Source organism: Rhineura floridana, chromosome 6, assembly GCF_030035675.1.
Source record: "Rhineura floridana isolate rRhiFlo1 chromosome 6, rRhiFlo1.hap2, whole genome shotgun sequence".
Taxonomy (NCBI): domain Eukaryota; kingdom Metazoa; phylum Chordata; class Lepidosauria; order Squamata; family Rhineuridae; genus Rhineura; species Rhineura floridana.
In genome coordinates this window covers 81586760-81614748 of record NC_084485.1, presented here as the reverse complement: position 1 = coordinate 81614748, position 27989 = coordinate 81586760, and the positions used below count along the sequence as shown (strand labels likewise).

The 27989-nt window shown below is 44.4% G+C and overlaps 1 protein-coding gene across 10 annotated transcripts; it reads right to left on the bottom strand.

Annotated features, from left to right (window-relative positions):
• Positions 1-52: 52 nt before the first annotated feature.
• B4GALT2 (beta-1,4-galactosyltransferase 2) lies at positions 53-20356 on the bottom strand. Of its 10 annotated transcripts, XM_061632716.1 has the most exons (9): positions 19840-20355; positions 17645-17758; positions 15461-15659; positions 13996-14372; positions 11472-11707; positions 6319-6509; positions 3072-3194; positions 2606-2710; positions 53-1602 (listed from the first exon to the last, which is right to left on the bottom strand). In XM_061632716.1, exons 4-9 carry the CDS (start codon positions 14303-14305, stop codon positions 1452-1454), a joined length of 1116 nt encoding a protein of 371 aa, XP_061488700.1. In that variant the 5' UTR covers positions 14306-14372; positions 15461-15659; positions 17645-17758; positions 19840-20355; the 3' UTR covers positions 53-1451. The 10 variants fall into 10 exon arrangements, with proteins under 10 accessions (XP_061488700.1, XP_061488697.1, XP_061488701.1 ...); XM_061632713.1 differs by lacking the exon at positions 15461-15659; XM_061632717.1 differs by lacking the exon at positions 15461-15659 and having other exon boundaries at positions 19868-20355.
• Between the last annotated feature and the right edge of the window lie 7633 nt (positions 20357-27989).

Sequence of the window (27989 nt, the reverse complement as noted above, 5' to 3'; positions counted from 1 at the left end):
AACCTGCAGTGTTTTCTCTATCCATGGACCCCACCTGAATTCCATATGCAAGGAGACTTCCAAGTTTGGAAACTTTATTGAATACAAAAGTCTGATCATAGTAACCAATGCTGCATTCACCATAGGCTTGAAAAGGGATCAAAACATTCAAATGTACAAAAGTCACCAACACCTGGGCTGTGCAATATACTGATGCCTGGCTTCAAGCCTGGCCCAGCTACCATCCCAAAGTGGACAGATGTAGGAGATTCCGCCTGCCAGGCACCATAACCAGAGTTGAAGGACACCAGCAGCTTCCTAGCTCCAGGAATTAGGCACAGGACCACCATGTGTCATGAGCAGACAGTCAGACCCAGGGGCCTGGCCTGAGGTGGTGGCAGATGACAGCTTGACAAAGAGGGCAATATGAATGGTTGATGGCAGATTGACTGGCAGATGGTGTGTGTGGGTGTGTGGGGTAGGATGGCTTGGTGAGTGGGGGTTGGTACAGGAATGGTGGACCAGGGGGGAAGCAGGCAGCAAGAAGCCAACTTCACTTTCCTCTGTTCTGTAGCAATGGCCACAGGCCTATTAGTGCCTATGCAATTGAGAAGCCAGCTGACACTGGAGGAGGCCAAACTACACCATCAAGAATCCACCCTGCTAAGAAGTGAACAACACTGCCCAACCAACTTGCCTCATTCACAGACAGAAGAGTAAACACTGCTAGGAAGAAGTGCCTGTTGGTCCTTGACAGACAGGCTACATGCCACACTAACCCAGGAAGCACTCGAGTATTCTAATGAATATTTGTATAAAACACCCCTGTATTACTGGAGCCAGAAGTGACATCCAGGGCCCAGCAGGGGACAGCACCAAGCCATGAATGGAGGTGGGCAGTGGCCAGGCCCATTGGAGCTTCTCTACTGATGGAGCTCTCCTCAACTGGGCAGAAGGGAACCACCTCTACACCTTGTGAGCTGGCATTTGTTGTAAGACCAGGCTACCCCCTGGAAGGAAGGCTCAAGGGGCAGTAGTCTTGCACACTGCAAGGAGAAGAAAACGGCTACTATACTTCTGGGATCCTTAAGGGACGCCACCCTGTTAAAAGTTCAGGGACAGGATGGCGAGGGTCAAGTACCTGTACAAGGCTTCTCTGCTCTCAGCACCTTCCAACCAGGAATGGGGCTTGGTCTGCCCAGAATCCCCAAGCACTGAGCCAGGTGACATGACACACTCATATTTGCTTTCCGACCTATGAAGGGCACTGTGGAGAACTGATTAGTGATAAGGAGATCAGCTTCAGCCAAAGGCTGGGGCAAGGCAAAGATGTATTCTTGGCCTTTCCCGCATCTCCACAAAGGAGGCAAACAGGTCCTTCAAGCCAGGGCACAGTCCTCTGAACCAGTCAGGGCTGGGATCTGCACAGCTCCTCATGCATGGGGCCACAGGCAGAGCCAGGTAGCAAAGAGTCAGCCCCGAGGGGGGCGTGGTGGTGGATGGCCAATCTCCACAGTAACATTGGTGTACATAGGACGGCGAACCATTTCCACCAGGCGGTACTGCAGTGAGCCAATGCCATCACGTTTCATGGTCACCTTGGTATTCTGGATTTTGGTGAACCTGCCAGGAGAGCCAGAAAGAATGTCATCTTACACATTAAACTAGGCCTTAACAGTTAAGCTAAGTTCAACAGCTTGTCAACCATTCCTCAATGAATGGAAGATCTAGTGACAGCTCAGGTCACTTGGAAGGATTTTGAGTTGGTGCCTCACATGAGATAGCTAATACACAATAAAGCGATTTCTGATGTCATATTTCCATCCTACAAAGCACTTACACTGCATGGAAAAGCTGAAACATTTTTTTTCTTCTGAATACATGAACAGTCACCATAGCCACACAGCCTTCTAAGTTGAGAGTCCCAAGTAACGCATTTAGCATCTACCCACAGGTCTCAGTTGTAAAACGAAAATCTCTGTCAAGTGATATAGCATGGCATAATGGGATCCTGGAGGACCATGGATGGTGACTACATTTAGAGCTTTCATGATAGGAGATCACCCACCACCACCACCTTTTCAAGTGGAATGTCAATGCACTAATGACAGCCAAGGTTTCATAAAAGTTGGTTTTCTTAAAGACAGTCCAGAATACATGTCCTGCCAGCTGTGGCATGTCTCTGATTCTAGACAATAAATGCTAGGGCACAGGACAACAGCACCTTTCTAGCCCCAGCAAGCATAGGTTTAATCCAACACAGTGCAGGGTTGGGCCTAATTCATGCCTGTGGCTCTTAGAGTAACAGACAGAGTTGAAATTATGATGGGATCGGAAAGGGGAATGCAAACACAGCAGTAGAAAACAATCTGTGGGGGGATGCCAAGGACCTCATGGACATGCTATGAGGAGGTACACAAATGTGTGGCACCTCTCTTTTGAGGTGTACTGTTTGTGGTATGCCACAAAAGGGAAGAGGAGTTTAGAAAACTATTTTCCACTGGAAATCAGACCTGCAAACCACTATGTGCACCGGGAGATGATGCAGTAAAGTCGTGGAAACTTTCTATCTCATTATGTAGTTTGCAGGGGACTATGTAGGGAAGTAACATGCCATCTCTCTCACCGCTGAGGATTGGGCTCATTGTGCCGGTCACGCTCATGCTTGATCATGCGGTAGCGTCCAATGCGGGCGTCAGGACGTGACACTTTCATGCCATTAAGTGAGATCCTACACAAAGAAAAATTACAGCTCAATGATCAGCAAATGAGTGGGGTTCCAAACAATAGTCTTTTCTGACCTTATCCTAAATAAAAGCAAGAATTAGTCCTCATCCTCCAGTTGCCAGCACCCCCCTTCCTGTCTTTCAGAGTACTGACTCCACAGATCATAGAGACAAGCCTTGTATTTGGCCCTGCCTACTATGTGCTATGAAATTGCTACCTGCCTGTGTCCTCTGTCAGATTTGGGAACACAAGTTAAAAGGCAGCTATATTTCCAGGGGACACCACATGGAAAGTCATGGCTACTACAACCAACTTGCAGAGAACAAGTTCTGGCTAGATTAGGCCCAGGCTAGCCTTTCACGCACCGGTTAAAGATGTCATCATCTTCTCCACCCCAACCCCAGTACTCGTTAGGGAAGCCATTGATCTTCAGAAACTGTGTCTTGCTCAGGCCAGAGACACCTCCAAAGTAGCCAGAGTATGGCAGCCTGCAAGGGATAACCAGGAGAGATGGGGATCAGTCAGGCCAGGAATGGGTTCAGGAACACAGAACCAGAATGGTTCAACCTATACCTGCTACAGTTTAATCCCAGTTTCCAAGACAACCATGTGATGCCAGCCATGTCACCCATTGCTCCCACCCTTTCTAACCCTTCCTAAATCCTTCCCAGGTCCCTTCTCCTTAGCTGGAGAGATTCCATTTTACACGCATACCTCATCAGTCTTCTTTTGTTTAGTTTGGCAGGTACAAGAGATGCCAGTGGGCTGACCTATACAACATGGAATATTCATGTGGAGATCCTGTCTACATCACAAGCACAAGTACTTCCCTGGAGCATTTCATAAACTCACATACGAGGCAGCAAAGCCTATATATTTTTAATTAGGGGTGTGCACCGACCAGAAGATTCAATTTGGACCTCAAGTCAGCACTTCAGAAAAAAATCTGCCACAATTCAAAGCGCTTCAGAGGCACAGTCTGGTTTGGGAAAAATAAGGCTTCATCTCCCCTTCATTCACTATTGAGAAAGCAAAAAACAGCTATAACTTTTTTTTCTTTTTGACAGAACTGGTTGAAATTTGCAGGCACAGTAGTCCCTCCACAATGCATTAAGGCAGGGTTTTTTTTTCTAAATGATAGCATCACTGGTTTTCCCATAAGGCCAGGCTTTATGGTTTGGGGATGGGTAAAAAGAATTCACTTAATCTTTCCATGTGTTTTGAGGGCAATTGCTCTGAAAGCAAATATGAGAGAGGCACATAAGAAGAAACCTTTGCCAATTTCACACAAAATGGTCCATTTTTCTTTGGTGCTAAGTGCCTTTAAAGTGGATTTTGGGGAGCAGGGGGCAGAACTAAAAGGGATTCTCTTTCCTCCCCACAAAGCACTGGGATTGGAGAGTCCAGGTAAAATCATTCCTTTTTTTTACAAGTTTGACCTGGCAGTTGCAACAGAGCTCTTCCAGCATTTGTTCTACTTCTCCTCTCCTCTCCCGTGTGCTTTCCTTATATGGTAAGCTTAGATAGTTTTGCTTTCAGTAGATACTTTTGCCAAGGTGACATGAGACAACTTGGGCAGTCCCCACTATGTGTCTGGGTCCTTGTAGAGGCCCTGCTTTGCCTCGGACAAGCCGAGGATCCTTCCAAAGCACCCTGCTTTGCTTGGAATTCATCCAAAGCTGCTGCAGATCCCTACTGTTAACCACAAACCCCACTGTAAACGCCACAGAAATGGGATATGGTAGTCTTACGAAAGGAGGTTCCAGGGTGTGGTCAATGCGTCTTTGTGGGAGGGAGTGGTCCCAGCTGCCCTGAAAGAGGTGGTAATCCAACTGCTCCTGAAAAACCCCATTGGTCTGTGACAACTACTGCCTGTAGTAGTTTTTAGGGAAGGTGATTGAGAGGGTTGTGGCGCTGCAATTGTAAGTACTCTTGGATGAAACAGATTATCTTGACCCATCCCAGTCTGGGGTCAGGTCTGGTTACGGGACTGAATTGGCTTGGTTGCCCTGATGGATGACCTTTATTGGGAGAAGGACAGGGGGAGTGCAACCCTGTTACTCTTACTTGATCTCTCAGCGGCTTTTGATACTATTGACCATGGTATCCTTCTGAGCCGACTTAGTGAGAAGGGTATCGGAAGCACGGATTTATAGTCATTCTGGTCCTACCTCCAGGGTCTTTTTCAGAAAATAGCATTGGGTGATTGTCTTTCAGCCCCCTGGCAGTTGTGCTGTGGGGTGCCACAGTGTACCATCTTGTCCCCAATGCTGTTTAACACCTATATGAGGCCCCTGGGAATGAGTTATCAGGTGATTTGGGGCGAGGTGTCAGCAGTATGCTGATGACACCCACCTCTATTTCTCTGTAACATCTGAATCAGGAGAGGCCATGCAAGCCCTGGACCACTGCCTGGACTCAATGGTGGGCTGCATGAGGGCCAATAAATTAAGTCTGAATCCTACAAGATGGAGATGCTGTGGGTTGGTGGCTCCCGAGTTTGGATAACTCGTCAAATGCTTTGGGGTGCTCCTGTATCCATCCTTGTTGCTAGAGGTTGTTTGCTAGACCTCAGTGGCTAGGAGTGCTTTTTACCAGCTTTGGCTGGTAAGACAGCTACAGCCATTTCTGGACCAGGATAGCCTGACCACTGTTATCCATGCACTGTTAACCTCCAGGCTGGATGACTGTAATGCACTCTATGTGGGGCTGCCCTTGAGGTTGGTCCAGAAGCTGCAGCTGGTGCAAAATATGGCACAACTGCTCACTGGGGCAGGGTATTGCCAACATGTCATCCCACTGCTGAAAGAATTGCACTGGCTGCCCATTAGCTACTGGGCTAAGTTCAAGGTTCTGGTTTTGATGTACAAAGCCCTATATAGCTGGGGACCAGGATATCTGAAAGATCATCTTACCCCTTATATACCCAGTCGATCATTGTGCTCTGCTGGTGAGTGCCTCCTGCAGATACCATCAGGAGGTTCATTCCACACAACATAGGAAGTGGACCTTTAGTGTTGTGTCACGTACTCTTTGGAATTCCCTTCCCTTAAATATCAGACAGGCACCATCTCTGTTATCTTTTTGGCACCTACTGAAGACCTTCCTCTTTCAACAAGCCTTTTAAGTAGAGACCTTATCCCAGGTTGCGTTTGTTTTGGAACTGCTTTTTAAGATGTTTTTTAAAAAAGATGTTTTTTAAAAAAGATGTTTTTAAAAAAAGATGTTTTTAAAAAAACATGTTTTTAAAAAACATGTTTTTTAAATATGTTTTAAAACCTGTTTTTAAGATTTTTAGAGTGTTTAGAGTGTTTTTAGTGTTTTGTTTGCCGCCCTGGACTCCTTCTGCAAGGAAGGGCAGGATATAAATTTAACAAACAAACAAACAAACAGCCTGCCAGCATTCTAGATGAGGCCCATTTCACAGTCTGCAGGCCTCCACAAGGTCCTAGCCAAATGGAGTGTAAGCACACTCTGCAGAGAATCTCTGAAGAGAGATTTAATTATGTTACATTGGCAAAGTAAATTGTATGAGCAAAAAAGTTGTGTCCCCCCTTTCACTTTTTAAAGGACCTCTGGTGTCTCATAAAAGATCAAGGTTTATAAACTCACCGGAAACCAAACTTATCCATGGCAACAGCAAAATGCCGTGGTTGATCATAACAGCGATAGATATTCCGGTCATCCATGGGCACCAGGTCAACGTCGCTAAAGATGAAGCAGTCATAGCTCTCATCATCTCGAAGGGCTTCTAGAAAGCCCACATTCAACAGTTTAGCTCGGTTAAAGGTATCTTCACCAAACTGTATGGAAAGATCACAAAGGGCCTGGTCACCTGTGGAGTTTCCCTTTAAGACCTCTTTTGAGACAGCTGAGAGTAATGGTCAGCTGAAGGGATATAGCTCATTAAAAAGAGGTGGGAAGCATAGTGCACTATGTCTAGAACTAGGTATACCCATGCTTGTTTTGCTTTGTACTTAAGAGTACAGTTTTTTTATTAACTACCTCTTGCCTTGCCTCTTGGACACAACATATTTGGTGACAAAATATGGCTCTTGTATCACTGAACCTACTGGTACCTTTCCTTCAAAGTCCAGGTGAGCCTCCAATTGCATTCCCTGTTTGGATCCAGATGTTTGAAAACTATCTGCTTGCAGCTAATGATATAGAAATCTCTGAAGCAAGAAAATATGCATTGCTTATCCGCTGTTTGGGAGCTGAAGGACAGCATATATTTTACACACTTCCTCTTGATGAGAGACGCAACACAGCATGCATGGCTTTAAAGAACTTTTTTGTGCCAAAAGTGAATGTAGTAGCTAATCACTACAAATTCCGTCAGCATGAACAGAAACTGGGGAAGTCTACAGTACAATGTATTGCAGCTCTAAGAGATTTAATGAGCGCTTTTTTGGAGATATGGCAGACGAGATGATTAGAGACCAGTTGGTTGAAAGATAACTATGCCTCATGTACAGGAAAGCTTGCTCCTAGAGACTGATCTTACATCGGAGAAAGCTATGACTACCGCGACCTAAATGGAGACTGGTTTGGCAAAAGCTAAAATAATGAGCTCAGATAATGGGGGCATGGTGCAAGCAGTAGACTCCCAGTGTAGAAGTTCTTGTCCAAGACAGACAGAGGATCCCAAAGAGAGAGCCAGCTGGAAACAGCTGATGCATCAAAGTGCAATAAAATGTCATTTTCACTGTGGGTCTTCACAACATCTTCCAAGTCATACAGGATGTCCTGCTAGGATGGCTCATTGTAATTATTGCAAAAGAATGGACACTTTGCTAAAGTATGTAGGTATAGCCACCAAGAACATGCAATTATAGTTCCAGATGTTACTATTTTGAGTGTGGACAGGATCAGATCCACACACACTGCTGAAAAAATTATGTGTACTGTTAATATTTCTGCTATACCTGCAGGGGTGTCAAAGAACATTGAATTAATGCTGGATACTGGTTCAGCAGTTTCCATATTACCTGTAACAGTTTATTTGCATTACTTTGGGAATGTGCCACTTAATCAAAATTGCAGTTGGTGTGTTATTTGAAGAACCAAATTCCTGTAAGTGGATGTCTGTTTGTAAAAGTGACTTTTGGGGCATGTTGGGCATCTGTAGAGTTTTATATTGTGCATAAGAGCACTCCTATCTTTGGCAGGGATGTATTTGCTGCATTGAATCTTAGAATAGTTGATGGACAAGTTGTTCCTCCTCAGTTAAGTGTTACTGCAGAGCAAACACAAGTTCCCATGCAATTGAAAGATCAAGGTGAAGGCAACCTTGTTTGTGCATATGGATTTATTCATAAAATTAAAATGAAACAGAATGTGATACCTGTACACCAAAAGTTACGACATTTACCATTTGCAATGAGAGATGCAATGTCAGAAGAGATTAAGAACTTAGTACAAAAGGATATAATTGAGGAGGTTGATTCCTCAGAATGGGTTTCGCCTATAGTAGTGGCATGGAAGAAAAATGGTGGTATCCGCCTTTGTGTGGATTTGAGGGGGCCAAATAAAGCCATTGTGATTGATAGCACCCTCTTTCACATATGGAAGTCTTTGTAGCACTTTGGGGAGCAAAGACGTTTCCTACTCTTGACTTCCAGAGTGCATATCATCAAGTCATGCTGCACAGAGATAGTAGAGATCTTAGAGCATTTATTACACATGATGGATTAGTTTTAAATGTGTCCCCTATGGATTGGCATCAGCACCTAATGCCTTTCAAAAATGATGTCATCAAGTCTTAGGAATGAGAAGGGGGTTCAATGTTATTTGGATAATATTATCGTGTTTCTGGTAATACTCCTGAACAGCATGAGAGTAATTTGCAGCCTGTATTAATGCAGCAGGCTTGAAGCTTAATTTGGACAAATGTAAGCTTAGACAAACTGAACTTTCTTTTCTGGGGCATATATTTTCACCACTGGGGTTGAAGCCTGACCCAGATCATGTGTTAGCAATCCTAGACACACCAGTTCCTAGAGATATGCAAACCTTGCATTCCTTTTTGGATCATGGTATGCCAAATTTATTTCAAATTATGCATCTGTTGTAGAGCCTGTTTAGGAATTGTTATGAGGAACTTCAAGTTTGATTTAGACAGCAGCTGAAGTCAATTTTGAGAAAGTGAAGGACCTGACTGTTAATAGTCCTGCATTGCTTAATCCTGCGTTACCTGTAATTGTGACAACAGATGCTTCTGATCATGGACCAGGAACTGTACTTATCCAACTTCATGGGGATAATACTGAAAGGACTGTGGCATGTGCATCAAGAAAACGTACTGAGGCTGAGAGGAAATATTTAACTACTGAAAAAGAAGCACTTGCTTGTGTTTGGGCTACAGAAAAGTGGAGAACATATTTATGGGGCCATATATTTAAATCATGTACTGATCAGAGGCTTTTAACATCATTACTAACTACAAAAGGAGTGGGACGACTAGGAAACTATTACTAGGTGATCAGCAAAATTACTTTCCTTTACATATGAAATGGAGTACAGACCAGGGTCCCAAAATCTGACAGCTGACTATCTATCTTGGTTGCCTTTACCATCATCTGAAATCCCACTGGAAGGTGATGAAGAAGTAGTTGCATTTATTACTCCTACTCCTACTGCAGTTATACAAGAGCAGTTTTTAGCTGCATGTCTGGCATGCCCAACAAAAGTTATGGGAATTCTTGACAGGCAGATGGCCAAATAATAATAAAAAAAATGTTGACCCTGCTCTGCTGCCTTATTTTAGAATATGTGATGAACTCTCTTTGCAAGGGGGTGACATATTATGAGAGCACACCAACTACTTGTCCCAGAGGAATTACAATCTATCTTATATGTCTGGTACATGATACCCATTAAGGGATTGTTAGAACTAAAAAGAGACTGAGATATTTGTATTGGTGGCCAGGGATGGATTCCCAAACTGAGGCAGCCATAAAATCGTGCATTACTTGCCAATCACATCATAAGACAGCAATCACTCATGCAGTACCACTACAGCCTGTTCCATTCCCAGACTCTGCATGGGAAAAGATTGCAATTGCTATTGTAAGACCTTTTGATGCTGCCCCAATGGATTGTCGTTATGCTATTACCTTAACTGATTAGTACAGTAAATGGCCTGAAGTAGCTTTTACAACACAAGTCACTTCTGCTACTGTGATTAAATTCCTTTCCATTGTTTTTAGTAGGAAAGGGAATCCTAAAGAAATGATTTCTCAGTTTATTTCATTGGAATTTGAAACCTTTTTAGTAGAGTGAAATGTTATACATAGATCATTGGTGTATTACCGTCAAGCAAATGGGGAGATTGAAAGGTTTAACAGAAGTTTGAAAGACAGTTTGCATACAGCTAAGTTAGAAGGAAAAGCATGGAAAGAGTTTGTCACTGAATTTTTGCAGGTATATAAAGCTATACCTCATGCAACAACACAGAAATTACCAGCAGAATTATTACATGGGAGGGAGATGCATAGTAAATTGAATACTGCTGGAGTTTTAAAATCTAACACAGACATACTCTCCAAATCTGTTATGAAAGAAGTTGTTGAGGAAAAACAAAAGAAGTCTAAAGTGTAGACAGACTATTGTCAGGGTGCTAAGGAATAATAATCTGAATGTGGCTCGTTCGAATTAAGAAACCTGGAATGTTATGGAAGGGAGAATATAGATTTACATCTCCTCATAAAATTGTTGAAAGAAGAGGCTCTTATAAACTTTCTGATGGTCGTGTGTGGAATGCTTTTTATTTGGCTCCTGTAGAGTATAGCAGATAAGCAATCTGTGTTAGATGATTTTTCTATGTTGCCAGCATTGCAGACAGTATCAGAAGCTGTCACAGATCAACCACAGAAAGATGGAAGAAAGACGGCCTGTCCGAGTTAGACAACCACCTACTTGGACTAAGGATTATATTATGGGGCTGTGACAGTATGTGGGTTTCTTACGAGAAGGAAAATGTGGAATTTCCCTTTAAGACCTCTTTGAGATAGCTGAGAGTAATGACCAGCTGAAGGTCGGCTGAACGGATGTAGCTCATTAAAAAGAGGTGGGAAGCATAGTGCATTATGTCTAGCACTAGGTATACTCATTATGCTTGTTTTGCTTTGTACTTAGAATAAAGTTTTTTTTTATTAACTATCCCTTGGACCCAGCGTCACCTCAAGTGGCACTCCCCTGTTACCTGATGCAACTAGCCTGTCTCTCTCTTTATTGGAAAGAATATTCTCAGATTTTCCTAATTTTCCCAAAACTGCTCCATCTCCCTTTATGGATCTTGCAAAATCCCACCTACTATATTTTACATCTGTTGTCATGTCAGACCATAAATGCAAAGGCCATGGCCCATTGATAAATCACTGTAAGGGCCACACTCTGCTTCCCCAAAAAGCTGGAAGCCTCAACTTCCAGTCAGGACAGAAAAACCTAATTTCATGAAAACAGACCTACAGACTTCCTTTATCAGGTTCTTCCCAAAGGAACTAGACAGCACCATGTTCTAAACCCAACCATCTTGTTCTCCCCCCATCAAGGCAGGACTTTGGGACAGACTTCCAGGCCCTCTCACAGAAGAACAAATAGGAAGCCTCCCAAACATGGTAGGTCTGGCTTACCACATTTTGAAGTAATACACATCACCATCTAAAAGGAGATCCCATTATACCATTAAGCTCGGAATGTAAAATTACCCAACTATACAACTCCACTATCTCCCCCCCCCCATATCCTCACTCTCTGCACACCTGGTTAATGATATAGATGCCATAAGACACCTTCTGGCGCCGCAGGATTGGGTGCAGATAGTGCAGCCAGTACTTCAGGTGGTGCTCACGGTGCCGGAAAGGGATGAGGATGGCCACCTTCTGACGAGGCACACAGTCTGGGGCCGAGTACTTGCCACCATCCCGTACATCTGGGTTTTCCCGCTGTACCCGCTCCATGCTCATGGGAGAGCTGAACTCGATAAGGAGCCGGCCCACTGCAGGAGAAAGAACTCCCATTATCTATGCATCAACCATGCAAGACCAGCACAGCCTCATCACTAACACAAACAGGCCATGTCCCTTTCATCAGACAAAGTGATAGGGCATTGCCCAGAAAAATTCAGCAAAGAAACCTACCCCCCCCAAAGACCCCACATACATATTTAGAAGTTATCATTCTGCTGCAGGCTGCCCAAGCAACTCTGAGTTGTCCTGAGAACCAGGCACGATTATCATTACTCACAGTGAGCAAGGGAATGGGGCAGGGTGCAATAGCATACTTCAAGGAAATGTCAAGAAAGCACTGGATGGTTCTACCATCCTGAGATAAGGCTGGCCAGCAAGGTTTGAGGGCACAGCTATCTTTGGATTCCATTCTGAAGCAGTAGCAAGGCAATCTGATACTGGCAATATCCATATGGGAGATGAGGGTGAGAAGGATAAGCATGGCCCACTGCCTTCATATCCAGGAACAGCGCTTCTTCCCCTGCCACTATGCAGTGAGTGGTTTGGGTGTGTGTGTGTGTTTGCATGGTTTCTCAGTTCATCGCAGGCAAATATACAGAACCAATCAATGAGATTGAGCATCAGCTAGGTATTTAAGGTGGGGTGCCTTCCCCACTGATCTAGTTTCTAGCAGTTCAGTACCCACCCTCAGCAGAGGGCAGAATTAGCTTGTCACAAATGGGCTGAGTAGGATCCTTCCCCCACAAACCGCATTGGTGGGGTGGAGGGTGTTGTTGTTTTGCCTACACTGACAAAGCCAAAGCGAGATAGTTAAGTGAGATAATTTGGCTTATGCATTCAATTTTGGTCACAACAGGCTGGGACAATGTAGCAGAGAACAGAATGAGAAATATAGGTGAGCACCTGGGAAGGGGTCAAGAAGACCCTTGGGGCATGCATGATTCTCATATTGAAAGCTTATAGGCTTGTGGGGTAGTGATTTGGACAAGGCCTCCTTCAATACACCATAAGACATATGGCAAGGATGACATGGAGGCTGTGAATTAACTGCCACTTGGTCAGAGCCAGGATCCAGCTCACCCAATAAATTACTCTCTCTCAATGGGATAGTTTGCACTGCTGCATTAGGCAGGAAAAGTTGTTTGCTGCAGATCACATTAAGTGTTTAATAATGTTTTGGTCCAATTTTATACTAAAGGTAGTGCCTTCTTATTCACCTGTCAGGATTAAGGGCACTGGGCTCTCTGTGCCTTAAAGGTTTTGCCCCCTTGGGCAAGGAGATGGTTTACTTCAGCCTTTGCCAACCTGGTGCCCTACAGATGTTTTGGATTACAATCCCCATCAACCCTGGCCAGCACGGCCATGTTGTAGTCCAAAACATCTGTAGCGCACCAGGCTGGTGAAGGCTGGTCTGCTTCATGCATTTACTAGAAAGGATCAGCATAAGGAGGAGTCAACCCTTTCAGCACCTACTAAGCCATGTCTAGGCAGACACTGTGCCCTCTCCCCTACTGTTTATAGCTCATATGGAGAGGTCCCACCTACCCTTATTTGGGAACTTACCCCCAGTTTTGCAAGCAGAATCCAAACTCATCTGCTATGTTATGCCAACCTGACCAACTTGCAATATGTCTGAGTCCTGTATCCTATCTGAAAATATGGCCAGCAGCTAGTAGGAGGGCCCGCTGGGAAACTCGTGTATGCAGCACTAAGATCCTTGAAGGAAGGACAGGATACAAACTCTGCACAGAATAAATTGTGCCAGAATAGATAACACTGATTAAATTAACTTGGTTTCACAATGTAATCTTTTGCAGAATTTAATCTATTTTGTAAGGACAGGCAGATGAAGACGTGAAGGAAGGAGAGTGAACAGGGAGAGTAGAAAGTATAGGAAGGCAGCTATGAGGTACTGTGAGCAACAGGGAATTGGCTACACAGTAAAAAGAAGAAAAAATCCAATATCTGATCACTGTAAATACACTAAAAACATTACTTCATTTTGAAGCTTTCAGCAAATACTGCCCAAACATTCTTAGCTGTTTCTTCACTATGAGACAGATCCTCTATTAAGAAGCCATAAAATTCCATGATTTGCAATACCATGCCTATTCTGCAGATTCCTAGATCATCCAGGGCCTTCCTGTGCCTGTAGCCAGAGGCCACTTGACATATTTTATTGACAGGAAATGCAGACAGAGAGCCACAGGTGGCAAGCAGGGCACAGATCAACCCAATGATTGTAATGCTGGGTCACCACTAAAGGGCCTTACTTGGGATAAAGCACAAGGCAGGCAGGGCTCATCAGCAAACTCACCTAGGCCAGGAGGCATCTCTGGGCAAGGTGGTAAGGGCTTCTCGGTGACAGTGTTGTTGCTGCTGACAGGCTTGGCACTCAGGGTCAGGAGCTCAGGGCCCAGAGGCCCAGCAGTCCCATTGGGCCGAGAGACATTGACATAGGGCAGAGTGCGGGAGGAGTTGCGCACATTGAAGCGGCTGAAAAAGTCCAGGCGCTGGGCATAGACATCAAAGTAGAGGATCATGATGATGAGGAAGTGCAGTAAACATAGGAGCAGCACAGCTTTGCAGATCCTCTCCAGGGTCACTCCCACCAGCAATCTGCTCATCTTCTGGACACAGGCCAGCCAGCATCAGGGGGACACGGCGTAGGGGGCTTTGGCCCAAGCACCAAGCCTATTTGTGAAAAGATGAAGGAGTCAGAAAATGCCTCTTTCCTACTAGCAGCATTCACCAACCCCTCTAAGATGTATTTCTTTAAAGAGTACAACATGTTAAAAGCAAGCAAGCACTACCACTGATATCTTCCCCACAAATCTTGGCAACATTTTATGGGGAAAGCACTGCCATACTGCCCCCATCAACACCCCAACCCGCAGAATGACTGTGCATGCTTATGCTATGGTATTGATTCCAGCCTATGTAGATGAGCTCTTTCAGTCTAATAACTCTCCTGACAGTCTATGTCCCTCTACAGAGAAATATTGGCAACCGGGCAAGAACAAGCCCAGCCAAAGGAACAAAAGCAAAAGGGCTGCAGGACTGGCACTCAACAAGGGGGTATTGAGGAGGAAAAAGCCAGGATCCCACTTACCAGCGCGATATCCTCCTGCCATTAACATCAAAAAAGAAAGAAGGGGAGATGTCCCTTGAGCACTGGGAATGGCAAACATAGGAATCACATGGGGAATAACCCAAGTTTGACACTCTGCCCCTTCCCAGGAGCAGGCCCTCTCTTATCTCACCAACAACAATGCAGCCAGATTCAGCTTCTAGCACTACATGAACAAGACAGTTTCCACACCAGACTCAGACCCCCTCCTCTTTTCTATATTCAATTATCTCTCTAAGTCCTTAGCTCTCTCAAAGATCTCTATGGCACACAGAGACATAATGCAGATCAATCACCCCTCACCACACCTCTTAACAGAAAAAGGCACCAGTTCTATAGCATTTAGAAAAGAACAATTCTCAACACTGGCCGTATTTAAGAGGAGCTCTCTTCCACTTTTACTTTGAAATCCTGCTGTTCCAAGCTGCGAGTCCCATTTTTTTATTGTGGAGGGGAGAAAAAAGGATCTAAGCTGGATCTAAGGCACAATTGCATGCTTGTAAAGAGTGTCTGATCTTAGCAGGTCATTTTTTGACAATGAATTCATAGGATAATAGCAGAAAGCAGGCAGAAGGAACAGAAAACAAAGTGTGGCTGCAATCCTAACCCCAGTTACCTGAGTGTAAGCCCCATTGAATTCAATAAGACTTACCTCTGAGTAGGCATGGTTAGGCTTGCATTGTTGACTAGTATTCCCAAGGATTCCTTTGCTTCAATCTAACATCTGACCCACGTTGCGTCTACAGTGATTTGATGATAGCTTATAAACCATGGTCAAACTGCTGTGGGTGAGGCATCAGCACTTTTTAAATAACCTGCTTCTTTACCCTTTTTTGGCTGTTTGAAATGTTCTGAATACAAGCAGGATAGATAGATTGATTGATTTATTAGATTATGCCAAAGTGAAAAATTTCACTGAACTCAATACCACTGATGAAAGGAAATAGAGGAATTTTCAAGTACGTAACACTACTTCAGGCACGATGAAAAAGCATCTGATTCTCAGCTTAATATAGAGGAAAATTATAAGTATAATAACAAACAAGATTAAAATAAGCTATTTTCATTCAGGCAATTTGTAAGCAAAGCAGTTAGCACATCAGACAGCTGCATATATACTACATTCACCCACATACCTTTATCCCATAAAATCTCTTTTATTCTTTGTGACTAAAACAGCAGATTTTCTGGGCCTTACTACTATATTACAGAGATTTCTGTGACCCTTGTAAAAGGGGAAGAAGCCGTTTGCTCCTCACACTAAAGGTGGGGGGGGGGAGAGAGAAGGCAGTGGGGTATCAGGAGAAATTTTTGGGGTGGATATGGAGCGATCACTCTTTCCAAATATTTATTTCACAATGGTGAGTTGATAACTACCAACACCACTCCACTGCCTCCAAATTCACAGTTACTGTGGGTGGTATCCAATACTCTGGTTTTGCTAGCACAAGAGACTTGCGCTAGAAGAACAGGATGTTCCCCTCCTCTCGTCTCCTCTACAGCCAGCTGTGTGCCCTCAAAATCAGCACTGGAAGTTTGGGGGGCCCTCTGGAGAAGATTTTGGGGGCATGTAGAGGGAGAAGAAATAGAAGTGCTGCTGCACCAGCGGAACTCCGCTGACAGTGCTTTGAATACAACCCTGACTAGAATTTTCACTTCACTCAAGTCTAGCTCGCACAAATAGCAGATGAAATTATAAAACTATTCTTCATGTCAACTGACCTGATGATTTGAGGCAAGGTTGAATGTTTTTCCATGGGGGAAAAATGCACACACATAGAGACTCAGATGCCAGGGAAAGCATGTTAGCCTTCTCCCTGACATCCACATTTCTATATGCAGGGAATGTTTATATCAGCTGTGAACTAGCAGTTGAAAAAAGTTGAACTCCCTTCCAAACCACAGCTTTTTACAAGTTCAGAAATACATGCTCGGACATTATTAGGGGGTGCTACAGAGGTCCTGAGTCCTGGATCTTTCGCATTGGGCTCTGGGTCTCCTGCCCCTTCTCCTGCCCTGCCCTGTTTTTTAAAAACAACTTTGCTTACAAGGTAGCTTTCCTTCTAAAAGGCAACCTACATTTGCACCTATAGATATACATTAACATATGCAAATTTGTATCATGGGCCACTGCCCTGTTTTAAGGATCTAAAACCCCTTACTAGGTGGATTGTGAATGCAGCACAGCGGCAAGAGAATTTAAGGAACTCTCTTTCCATTTTAACCTTGCGTGATCCAAGCATCTTACCACTCCCTCCAGGAAGAAGAATCAAATGAAAAGAACAATATAAACATTTGGGTTGAAACATCTGGTATTAATTCCCAGTCCAGAGACTCGCATCTCTCATCTACCAGTACTATGGCATACTGAACAAAGTATTACAATGAGCAGAATTCAAGAGTAGAAGACAACATAGCCTGCAACATTCTGATGCAGACTGGGACAAATGAAGCCCCGTACAAATGGGCAGCTTCTTTTTACTGTATTCTATTACCTTGCCAACCCTATTGACCCACTGACCTCCTGCACAACAGCTGTACTAGGGTCATGCCCCAAGCAAAATTCGGGTGCAGACGTGCACCAGGGCCATGTAGCTACCTAACAGGGAGCAATGGGCTGGGCACCCTTGCTCAGTCACGTTCCAAAGCTAGAATCGCAACAGTAGCCATTTCTCATGATATCTGTCAGGATGGCATCCTAGTGCTTGCTCAGTGTGCTGAAGGAATAAACTGGCCTCCACTGTTATCAATGCACCCAGCACGACACTATAGTCACTTTATAAAAGTAATAGGGGAAAAGCCAGCTTTACACACCCCATATCACCCCAAATCTCACCAGCGTTTGCTTTGTTCATAGCCAAGGTAAAGCCCTGCGTGGGTGGGAGGAACCTCAAGAGACTTAGAAAACCAGTTCAGATACATCCTTGTTCACAAATTCTCAGCAAGATGGCTGTATTAGGGAACAAAACAACTCACAATAAAACATGTGGATTCCCACTGGCATTCTAGAATCACTATGTTTTGCCTGTTAACCAGATGTCCTAGAGTAATTTGAACATAATTTCTTCAAAACTATGGTTTCCTGGAGTCTGGCTGGTGCAATGGGCCCCAAAAGGATATAATTCTCTCATCCCAGGAGCTTTGCTAGTCCCTGAGATCTTCCCATATACTTCCTTTGCCAACCTATATCCATTGCACTCAAGAAGATACCTGGTCTCCTTTCACACAAGGCCAAGGAAAAAGTCAGAAACTGCTGAAGTAGCAATTTGACCCGTGTGTCAGGGACTGCTTATCTGAAGAAAATCCCTTTGTGAAGCTAGTGCACAAAGCAGGGGCTTACTGGCCACTATCATATTCCTACGACGTTATCTACAATAGCCTCTTAAATTAGATGGACAAACTGAACATCCAAGGGTTAAAAGCATCCCAGGTCTGCCTGTGTTTCCCCGACAGGAGTCTCTCTACTCCTTTTCTCCTTGATTAAGTATGTAGTTGGATGTCCCATTGTACAAACAGAGTGTAAGCAAGCTGTGCAAAATACAGGTTAGCATAGCTGGAGAGATGGGCTTTTTGCAATGTTAACAGTCCACTAATGGAGCCAGACTGCAGCTGGGCTGCTCCTTGGCTGTGAATAATTTATCTGGAAATTCAGTCCTCTCTTCCGCCTTTTGATCACCAGAGAGCAGATTCTAATATTTACCCAATTTGTTGGCATTTAAAAAGTTAGGTTTTAACATAGCCCTGGGTTAGTAATGTTCCTTACAAACCAGACTTGGCATAACAATTCCAAACAGTTACCTGTTTGGAAAGGTACATACCTGTGAAAACAGGAATGTGAAACATTTGTAAACTGTGTCTGCAGGAAGACAGGCTGTGCTGATCTCTCTACTTCCCAGCTACACACCTTTCTAGGCTATCTAAGGATACAATAATCTAGGAAAGCCTTTTCAGACTAGGCAATCTAGTGCTGGCCCTTATTCCCATATGGGGTCCCAAGGGGCACAAAAGCAGTTGGTTTAAGTTAAACCCATGGGTAAGTGACAATGCTGGGAAAGGTAAGCTGATACCAGACAAGTTTGTGCAAAATCTATCCAAATGCCAGTGAAAAGGCCGTTCTATTCCACACAGAGCACACAGCCTGGTAAACATATACACACTCCATTATTTTCCTCTGTGCTGCCATCACTATGAGGCCCCTCGCTCCTAAAAGCAGCTGTCCCTTCCCTTCTCCTAAAAGAAAGGCTACATTGTTCTCCCAGAGATCCCCTGCCTGGAACAGGAAATCCCCCGTCTTGTCAGGAACCTAAAAGGGGTACAAAGAACCTCAAAAGTGATCCTGCCAGGGACAGGGGGATGGAGAGAGAATTAGCCTGCGTAGCAGGTGCCACCCCCTCCCCTTCCCAGGTGGCCCAGCCACAACCCCAGCCTTTCTCTGCTAGAAGGGACTTGGGGATTGTGCAGGAGCCATCTTGGGGGAGGGAGGCTGGCTGGGGGAGGGGCTCAAGAGCCAGCATCCTAGAGATACACACAGACAGACATACAGAAGCACACCTTTACTTTCACCCACGTACCTGCTTGTAAACATACCTCAGTAGATAACTGTAGCTAGGAATACCCATTTATTCGGTACACGCTCAAGAACTTGTACACATGGGAACATCCACATCTGTACCTCTCAGACACTATGCAGAAATCCATAGGTCCACCCAATGCCCAGTTTACCCAAGGGTGGATAACCAGGCGGCATCCTACCAAAACACAGCTGAGGTGCCGGAGGATGTGGCCGCCCAGGGATGAGCCTCATAACCCCAGGGATAGGCGCAGTTGCTGGAGGACCCGAAAGGCAGATATGCTGGAAACACACCCAGCCCCCTCTCCAGCAACAAAAGGAGGCTGACGCCGGGCCGGAAAAGCAGGGTTTCTATCCCCTCCTCCCACCGCGATCTGCTCTGCCCCTCCTTGCTTTCCTCCGTTCCCCCTCTAAGGACGGGGGACGCGGTTCAGTCCTCGACCCCGCTCGCTCCCGCTCACCGCCTTCTCTTTCCCCGCCGTGCCTTACGCTCTTGCTGCCGCTCTCTCTCGGCGCCCGGGCCGGGCGGTTCAGGGGAAGGCGCGGCGGCTCCCCCGGCCCCAGCCCAGCCCGGCCCGGCCTCAGAGCGGGCGGCGGCTCGGCCAGCAGCAGCAGCGGCTCCTGCGCCCCATCCCGGACAACACAGCACAGCCGAGGCAGCAGGACGGACTGGCGGCCACACGGGGTAGTTGATCAGGCCTGCTTGGGCGCGCCAGCAGCTCCGCCTCTTGCACACTCAGCACCACCCATGCCAACCCCTTCCAGCTATTCCCATCAAGTCCAGCCCCCCGCCGTCGTTGCCTTTTCCAGCCCCGTTTAGTGCAACAGGACTAGGGAGGGGGGGCTTCTCTCCAAGAAGTCACATGGGAGATGAGGGAAGGCTGCGAGAGAGTCTTCGGGATTGGTGGAGATCACGGATTCTTCACCGGGTCTCAGTCACGGTCACAGGAGAGGATCCTTGAGAGCCACCCTCTCGTGTCACACACGCGCGCGCACACTCCGGCGAGGCATGGTAATGAGTTTTTCTGGTTCCCGGATCTCGCAGGACTTGGTCACCCAGGCTTTCTCTGAGGGGTGAACTGGCTTATTGATCTACTCTACCGATTTGTGGTATATTTTGGACTTTTAAAAAATGTAATGTTATTGTTGACGCTATGCTATTCACCGCCATGATTCCCCCCCCCTTAAATGTTGGTGGTATTTTGCAAATAAAATAAATAGAATCAGATTGTGTGAGTTCAGCCCCATGGAACATGTTCCCTTGTTGTAATTAGACTGGTTGTAATTAAGTGGCAGGGCTCCCAGGTGGGTGCAACTTCCAGGAAGGCAGAAGTCCTGGTCCCTCATTTTTCAAAATTAGCCACTGTCTGGGTTACAAAGTTACTCTGAACATGAAGAATGAAAGTGCCACATTTTAAAAAGAAGGGACATTTAGCTTGGTATCCTGAAATCAATGATGTTCTGTGGGGTTTTGAGCTTTTGAAATGCGAGATAGAGTGGTGACCCACCTTTTCCTTCCACAGATCTTGCCACCTTGGTTTGTATCCAGTGGGATTGTAGCTCATTGGCTGCCATGTTTGAGCTTGAAGGTGGTGTTGCCTAGGGTAACCAAAATCAGTAGGAAGCCTGGGCCCATCTGGTGAAATGCAATGATGAGGCAGGTTTAGGCCTTCTTCCAATTTGAACCACAGTAGAATGAAAAGGAATCTCATTGGTGCCACTATGGGGGATGAAGAGAGGGAGACGGCCATTCCATTCCTGCTGTTTCTTCTCTACCCTTCTCTGAATTTGACATATAAATGTACAGGTGGCAAGTTTGTCAAAGTGTCAGCTGGAGGCCCCACGATAGTGCAAACCCAACACTTCCTCTAAATGTGGCTGCATGGGACCTCATATCCTTCTCTGGGCAGGGCTATAGCCAGAAATGATAAGTGTGTCTGTCACCATGTTAGCATTTAGCATCTTGGGAGGGAAATGGAGATGCAAAGAGCTTTCATGCCACCAAAGGCAAGATTGGGTGATGCCAATGCCACCCACAGAAGGGACACTTGGAGAGGAAAGTTATTCTAGGCTTATCAGAGTAGAGTAGGGTCAGCAAGATATATTTGCTGCCTGTATCTCTAAAACATCCTCTGTATTAATGAGTTCCTTGGGCTATCACTTGGACAACTGCAAACAGAGTGGAACACATCAGGCCATTTGGAGGCATAATTGGGGGAAAGCTCAATGCCTTCAGACCCACATACCTAGGTAGAATATAGATGTGCCCAACAGCACTGATTTGGCCTATTTATTTCTAATATTTATAAACCACTATATCAGTAATTAAAATATGTAAAAATATATAAAGCATACATAAAATAATTTATTATCTGTTGTAGCAAGATTCTTATTTGGGGATTTCCCAAAATTCTGTGTTTAGGAGGCTCACACTGTGTCCACTAGGATACTGTTATCTTCCTGTCTGGCATAGACAGCTCTTTCCACAGTTTATCTTATTCCACCCACAAACACACACACCAGTTTGATTTGTGACACCTTTCCCCAAGTTTATCTTCCCAACCACTTTTTAGAATTCATCTGAAATATAAGTGGAGGTTAACAAACATTTCCAGATATCTGGACAATGAATTAATCCCTCATGAGGGATGAGGGAGTCTAGGAGGGAACTGGCTTCCTCTGAGGAGCTGCATTAATTGAGTTCATGGTTTGGAAGAAGGGTGGTAACAATGGTGAGAGGCTCAAGAAAGCTGGATACTGAACTTTGATCACAGCATATGCTAATATGGACATAATCATTAAGAATGTAAGGTATAGGTGGTTTGCACATACTATAAATGCACTTTATTTCATCTCTGTATTTTTTTGAATAAACGTAATTGCACTTGTGAAGGCACAGCTTCCTGAAATGTTTTGAGCAAGCAAAGAAATACCACTCTTTCATGTTAGGCTTACAGGAGAAGGGCTGTTTCCACAGTTGCATGGTTTGGCTCTGGGAAGGACTCACATGAATTCATATAACAGGCAGCATCAATGGAACATGTGGCTGCTTTATATACGTTCTGTCTAAGACAGTATTGTCCTTTCTAGCAGTGGCTATCCAAGGGTTCATACTTTTCTCTGTTGTGCTCTATACCTGAGATATTTTTAGGTAGAAATGCTAATAATTGAACCTGGGACTTTCTGTGTGCAAAGCACGTGCTTCACCCAATAGGACTGTACTGCTGTTTTCAAGACAGTGCCACTCAAGCTGCCCTCCAAAGTTTCCCCTTCCCAACATCCTCAAGAATCATCAGTATGTGTTTGCCAGTCCTCCACTAGGATTTGCAGTACCTTCCTAATTAAATGTCCTCAGGTTGCAAATTCTGAAAAGAGGAATTATTTTTCTCTCTCCCCCCAGCCCCACCTATACTGCTTGCCTGTTTGCACTACAGCCTTCCCCTACAGCTATCATGTAATGTAACCTGATGAGCACAGTGATTCCAGGCACTCTACAAACCATGCCAGCATTCCTGCTCAAGTACATCTGAGCTCTTTGGTCCCAGTGCAATATTGTAGGGCTCATGTGTTTATGGTTTTCTCTCTCCCTATGTTGTCAAGCACGCCAGCTCTTTACAATTTTGCTTGCCAGTCCACTGCCTTGGTCGGATAAGCTTACCTTGCTACCACACCCAGTACTGTAAATTGTGTGCTCTCTATGTGCGTGTGGGGATACAAACTTCCTGTAAGACTCAATTCTTTCCCTATCACCCCCCCCCCCATGCTGCCAGGATCCCTGCCAGCTCATTAGTCTGATGAGCCAACTTGGCTCCTTATGCTGGGTGCTCTACAAACATCCAAAATGAGTGGATTTGCTGCATCTTATAGCAGATTTGCAAGGATGTGGCAGAATCACCTAGGGAGCAGACACTAAGCCAGCAAAAAAGCACTGCAATTGTGCTTATGCCTTCTAGAGAGAAAAATTGGAGGACTTCACTCCCTGAACAATCTCAGTCCCAGTCTACACTGCCTTAGAGTTCATCCACATGACACACAGACTCCAAGACTAGCAGATGGGGCCTCATTGTACTAAGCAAAGAAACATCCTAAGAAAAATTGTAACAATTCCTGAGAGCAACAGTTCCTGGCATGGTCTTGTACAGGTGGACCTATCTTGACATGGGGAAAAAATCACACCAGATGGGGGATGGCAGATGGGGACCACAGAAAAGGCTTTCCTAGTTGTGTCACCTCATCTCCGGAATGGTTTCCCCCCAAAAGCACAGCTAGTGCTAGGATTATGCATCTGCAAGATACACCAGCCCAAGACAGTAACCCCAAACTTTTGAGTGAGGGCAAGTGTAGGGCTACTGAGCAGTAGGCCCTGTCTAGGTCATAGGACAGCAAGCTACCTTAATCAGGAATCTTGAACATCCCTCAGTGGTTCCCTAGTATATGAGAATAAAGACTTTGGAATAGTGTCAGTTACTATGATTCCAGATATAGCAATAGGAGTGTAGGCGCTTTGTGCAGATCAGCATACATCTTGTGATACTGACTGCTGACCAAATGAATGTATCCAAATACACAGAAGTGGGGTATACATAATCAAGTCTTAAAGTGACTAGTTAAATATATCTCAGTGGAAAAAGAAATGTCATGCCAGGACCACTGGGCTGCATTCAAAAGCAGTTAAAACTTGTGGTATAGCTTAAAGGTTGACACAATAAATCCATCATCTCCACCTATAGCTACTCCAATTTGGGTAAGGCTACTCTAGGCATTCTGTTATAGCCCCATATATGTTTAAATAGTCAGTCAAAGATTTTATAAATACCTCTCCAGGATCAAATATAGGCAGCACTAGATAGATTGTAAAACAGTGTTTATCTTTTGAAATCAATGTCTTTTGAAAGCAAGATGCTAGTTTGTCACTTATCTAGTTGAACTGAAATGTGAGGCTATCTGTCCTCTAAATTTATACGGGCCATCACATCTAGCGTTCAAGTCATGAACGTATCTGAATTAAGGGACCTGTCCTTGACATGACAATTTATTGGAGGGCTTCCCCACCGTCCAACGTACTTATTTTTTTGGGGGGGGGTATCATCCAATTAGTAATTTAGGCAGAGAATTAACAAAATTAATCAATTTCAGTCAGCCTAGGAGAGAGCATCAGAATATCAGCAGCATAAAGATTATGTTCTCTATCATTTTATATTCACATGCTGATAAAGCTAGCAGTTGACAATCAAATTATGGAGAACTAGGGAAACATGCAAGCCTATCTGATAGCCTGCTCTAGCTTAAATGGGTCAGATCTTGCCCCGATAGCAATGTTCTTAAAAGCTTCATTTAGATGAACACCAGTTATGTCATTGCAAAGTGCCAAGAGAGTCCCACAGGAACATCTGTACTTTCAAACCAACAGCAGAAGACCTCACACATGTAAATTAAAGTGTTTTTACTCAAAGTAGTGGGAAACTTGGAAAAGAGGCTAAATATACAGTTGTCAAAAATGTTCCAGGAAATCTCTTGCAGCAGGGCTTTGTACCAGCAAACCCAAAAGGTGGCACTAATAACCTGCTGCATAGTTTGTAAACTCCTGAAGGAAAATAAGTGCAGTTTTGTCTCTCTAAAAGCACCGAGCCAATCAGAGCACTGAAGTTTTGCCATAAATAATGAAATAGCTAAGAACAAACAGGAACAGGTTATTTTCTATATTCTTTAAAATAAGGAGATATCACAATCCACCTCCCCCATCTAAACCTTTAAGTAAGGGCAAGAACAGACTGCTGGGCTTCCACCCTCATCTGTTTCTTTATTCACTTTATGGTGCAGTTGTGTGGTAACTTTCTCTTCCTTGGCTTTCTATGATTTTTGCCACCTGGAATCCAGCTCTCTCCCCCCCCTTAGCAGTTACCAAGTAAGGCCTAAAAAAAAAAAGATATAATATTGGATTACAGATGGCAAATTATGCTCAGGGCTACCAACTCTGAGGAGGTACGCCTGGCGCCTACGTTGTTATCCTTTCGGCGCCAGGCTAAAACCTTTCTATTCTCCCAGGCATTTTAATTCATGTTAAAGTATTTTAATGTTTTAATGGTTTAGTGATCTTAATATTACATTATTGTTATTATGTATCTGTATTTTTATATTTTGTGATTTTTGTTGATTTATTGTATTATCTTATGTTGTACACCGCCCAGGGAGCCGTTGGTTATGGGCGGTTTATAAATGAAACTAAACTAAACTAAACTAAAACTCCTGGGAAGAATATCTGCTGGAACGCCTCTCCCGATACGAACCGGCTCGTACACTACGGTCTACTATGAAGGCCCTCCTCCGGGTCCCGACCCATAGGGAGGCCTGGAGGGTAGTAACAAGATCTAGGGCCTTCTCAGTGGTGGCCCCCGAATTGTGGAATAGTCTCCCCGAGGAGGTACGCCTGGCACCGACACTATTATCCTTTCGGCGCCAGGTTAAAACCTTTCTCTTCTCTGAGGCACTTTAATCTAAGTTAATGTGAGTAAATGTTGTCATTTTATTTTAGATGGTGTACTTTTATATACTTCTTGTATTAGATTCTGTAATTTTATTATTGTATATGTTTTTATGTTCACCGCCCAGAGAGCTGTTTGCTAGTCGGGCGGTATATAAGCTTAATAAAATAAAATAAATAAATAAAGAAGTTACAGGAGTATGCTTTACATCAGGGTTGGGGAACCTCCAGTCCATGAATCTAAAAAGAGCCCAGTAGGGGTCCCAATGTGGCCCACCAGGCAGTTTTTCCCAAACCACAGCCACCTGCCCCACCCTACATCGTATGGTACCATTGGGTGACAAGCAGGGTTAAGGTGTGGCCTTCACTTTAAAGTGCGTTTTGAAGTGGATTCAATAGAACTCACTTGGAAATGTGCTTGAAAAACATAGTTTACATGGATATACATTACCATGATGGGATCCTGCAACTGTTTGGGTGATCACCAATTCCATAGCACAAGAGCATCCACTTCAACTTTCCTGTAGTACGTATTTGCCCAACATGCTTAATTGGCTTAGCCCACTGTTAAACTGGTGCAAGCCTATTTGCCAAGGAAGAGCTTGTAGCTGTTAGCAAATGTCATGTTAGGGGCACAGCCCCATCCCCAAGTTAGCTGCACAAGCTGCATTTTTAATTTTATTACATTTATATCCCACCTTTCTTCAAAGGAGCTCAAAGTGGTGTATAAAATGGTTCTCCCCCTCCTGATTTTATCTTCACAACAAACCTGTGAGGTAGGTTAGGCTGAGAGACACTGACTGGCCCAAGATCACCCAATGAGCTTCATGGCTCAGTGGGGATTTGAACCCTCGTCTCTCACATCCCAGTCCAACCACTACACCACACTGGCAATTGATTTCAGAGCTCCTTAAGGATCTTGCTCTTAATTAAATCTATAAATACTCTTTTTCTTCCCCGTTTTGGCTCGCACAAGGAAATTGACTTCACATCATCGAGCCCCTCTTAAAGTTTCCACTTCAAAACCTCAGCTCATGCATTCTACCTGTTGTTTCTGAAAATACAGGGTAACACATTCAGAAATTATTACCTTGAATCTGGGCCTAGTTGCAAGTTAGTCCCACTGATTTCAATGGACACCAATTTCAGCTATCTTTGTCTGGATCAAGCCTGATGTCTTACTTTTATATCCATGGAGCTCAATATGACACATACTGTTCTTTTCTCCACCCTATTTTAGCCGCATAGCAACCCTGTGAGGTAGGTTAGGCTGAGAGATAACTGGCCCAATCACCCAATGAGCTTTGACTTAGGATTTGAACTTGGGTCTACCCGGTCCTAGTCCAACACTAAGTAGTATATCACATTTGCTCTCTTTACTATATACCTGACTTCAACTATTCCCATTACACACATTATAGAGTGGTGTATATGGAAGGACTGATTCAAACGCAGCTCTCACTACCTCTGTAGAGAACAGTGAGACTAGAAGGCAAACTTGTGGTAGAAGTTTTGAAATCCTGGGTAATTTCCAATCTCTTTGAAGGCCCAATTCTGTTAATTTCATATTCATAATTCAAGCACTTCTAAAGGCAGAGATCACATGGTACAGTATGACCCTATAAACTTGGTTAGGCAACAATAGCCATCCACTCAGAATGCATTTTGTTCCAAGCTGATGCCTCTGCAAACAGGAAATTATGATGGAACTGGTCTACGTGAAAACTAGAGGGAGAATGGTTCCCTTAAGTAGAAACCTACAGCAGATACAGATCCCAAAGATTTCATGCAACAGCTCCTAGAATTCACTAAGCAAGATGAGAACAAACATTTGGACAAGAAAGAGTGTTTCAGTGTAAGCATAGGCGAACAAGATAATCGAGCTTGGTATGCAAGACCATGCATTTGTTCCAGGTATACATCTAAGGTGTTTTAAGTGTACACCTAAAGGATGTGAAGTGTGAATGTAACAAACAATTATCATACAAGTACAATCAGGAACCCAGGATTGCTACCTGTTGAGTGTACAATGGTAAAGTTGTGTTTGCTTTTGCATAATGTGTAAAATGGCCCCAGGTATCTCAAGATGCCTGGCTTCTAAGACCTCAATGGAAAAAAATCAGGTTGGGA

Excerpts from the sequence above, each read along its gene's own strand:
- B4GALT2 (XM_061632716.1), bottom strand. The coding sequence starts at position 14,305 with ATGAGCAGATTGCTGGTGGGAGTGACCCTGGAGAGGATCTGCAAAGCT. Across the intron at positions 3,195-6,318 it reads ATGGATAAGTTTGGTTTCCG|GCTGCCATACTCTGGCTACT; the intron begins GTGAGTTTATAA and ends TATCCCTTGCAG. Across the intron at positions 1,603-2,605 it reads AATGAGCCCAATCCTCAGCG|GTTCACCAAAATCCAGAATA; the intron begins GTGAGAGAGATG and ends CTCTCCTGGCAG.